Below are 1251 nucleotides of genomic sequence, written 5' to 3'. Positions count from 1 at the left end.
TCTATATAAGGTTACCTGAAAGAAAACAGACTTTGTATGGGGTGATGATCAGGAAAGGGCATTCAAGTCCACCAAGCGGGCTATTCTTCAGGCCCTGCCAATTGTTCCCCGCATCCCATATACCCCCTAAGAACTACAGGTCTCCGTTACTGAAGATGTGGCCTTCTGGAGCCTTTGGCAGAAACAAGAGGGCCACCGATTCCCGCTGGGATCTGGTCACGTACCATGCCTGAGGCTGCCACTCGTTATTCTGCTTTTGAACAACAGTTACTAGCTTGTTACTGGGCCCTGCTGGACACTGAAAGAATGACAGGCGATGCAGATGTTCAATTGCGACCTGCACTTCCAATAATGAATTGGGTCCTGGTTAATAACGCTAATCTAAAGATCAGGTGGGCTCAGCAGTTTTCTATTGTTAAATGGAAGTGGTATATTCAGAGTCATGTGACCAGAGGGCCTGAAGTGGTGGGCCGCATACACGAACAGGTCTATCTCATCATGCGGACGTTGAACACGCCTTGCCCCCTCCATTACACCCTTCATCAGTTCAGTGGGGTAAACCATACGATTCGCTCACTCCAGCAGAACAAGAGGATGCCTGGTTTACTGAAAGCAGCAGCCAATGGGTGCAGGAAAACAAAAGTGGAAGGCAGTGGCTTACCATCCCAAGTCAGGAACTCACTTATCGGAGGAGGGGGATGGTGGCTCCAGTCAGTATGCTGAGTTGAAGGCAGTCACTTTACCACTAGACCCACATGATCACACTCTTCGCCTGTTTACTTGTTCCTGGGCTGTGGTTAATGTATTTGTGGTATGGATACCTGATTGGCAAAAGAACAACTGGCTGATACATGACCGCCCAGTATGGGGCAAACAGTTGTGCCAGCTGTTGTGGGATGCTTCCCATCACCATGAGATAACTGTATATCCCGTTGATGCCCATACCAATGTGGCGACTAACATGGCACAACATAATGCAGTAGCAGATCAGCTTGCCACTATCAGCCGCGCCGATACCGTCCACAGAGTGGCCATTTAGGGGAGAAGGGATCAGCTATGTTGGCCCGTACACATGCTTTACCCATCCATCAGGATGATGTCCGCATGGTCGTACGTACATGCCCAACAAGTCAGCTTGTGAAGTCCTGTACCATTCCTCCTGGTCTGCATGGCCGAATAAAATGGGGTGGTCGCTCAGCTCCGGTCTGGCAAATTGATTACATAGGCACCATGCCAGACTGTATGGGTAAA

At 49.6% G+C, this 1251-nt stretch overlaps 1 protein-coding gene across 1 annotated transcript; it reads left to right on the top strand.

Moving 5' to 3' along the window:
• Nucleotides 1-622: 622 nt before the first annotated feature.
• Nucleotides 623-1039, top strand: LOC138742051 (ribonuclease H-like). The gene has a single exon (XM_069896245.1). It carries the CDS (start codon nucleotides 623-625, stop codon nucleotides 1037-1039), a length of 417 nt encoding a protein of 138 aa, XP_069752346.1.
• The last annotated feature ends 212 nt before the right edge of the window (nucleotides 1040-1251 follow it).

This window comes from Narcine bancroftii, chromosome 8 (assembly GCF_036971445.1).
Source record: "Narcine bancroftii isolate sNarBan1 chromosome 8, sNarBan1.hap1, whole genome shotgun sequence".
NCBI lineage: Eukaryota > Metazoa > Chordata > Chondrichthyes > Torpediniformes > Narcinidae > Narcine > Narcine bancroftii.
Note: the sequence above shows the minus strand (reverse complement) of the source record. Positions and strands in the feature narration are given on the sequence as shown.

Bases quoted from the DNA above. Each gene is read 5' to 3' on its own strand.
- LOC138742051 (XM_069896245.1), top strand. From the start codon at position 623: ATGGGTGCAGGAAAACAAAAGTGGAAGGCAGTGGCTTACCATCCCAAG.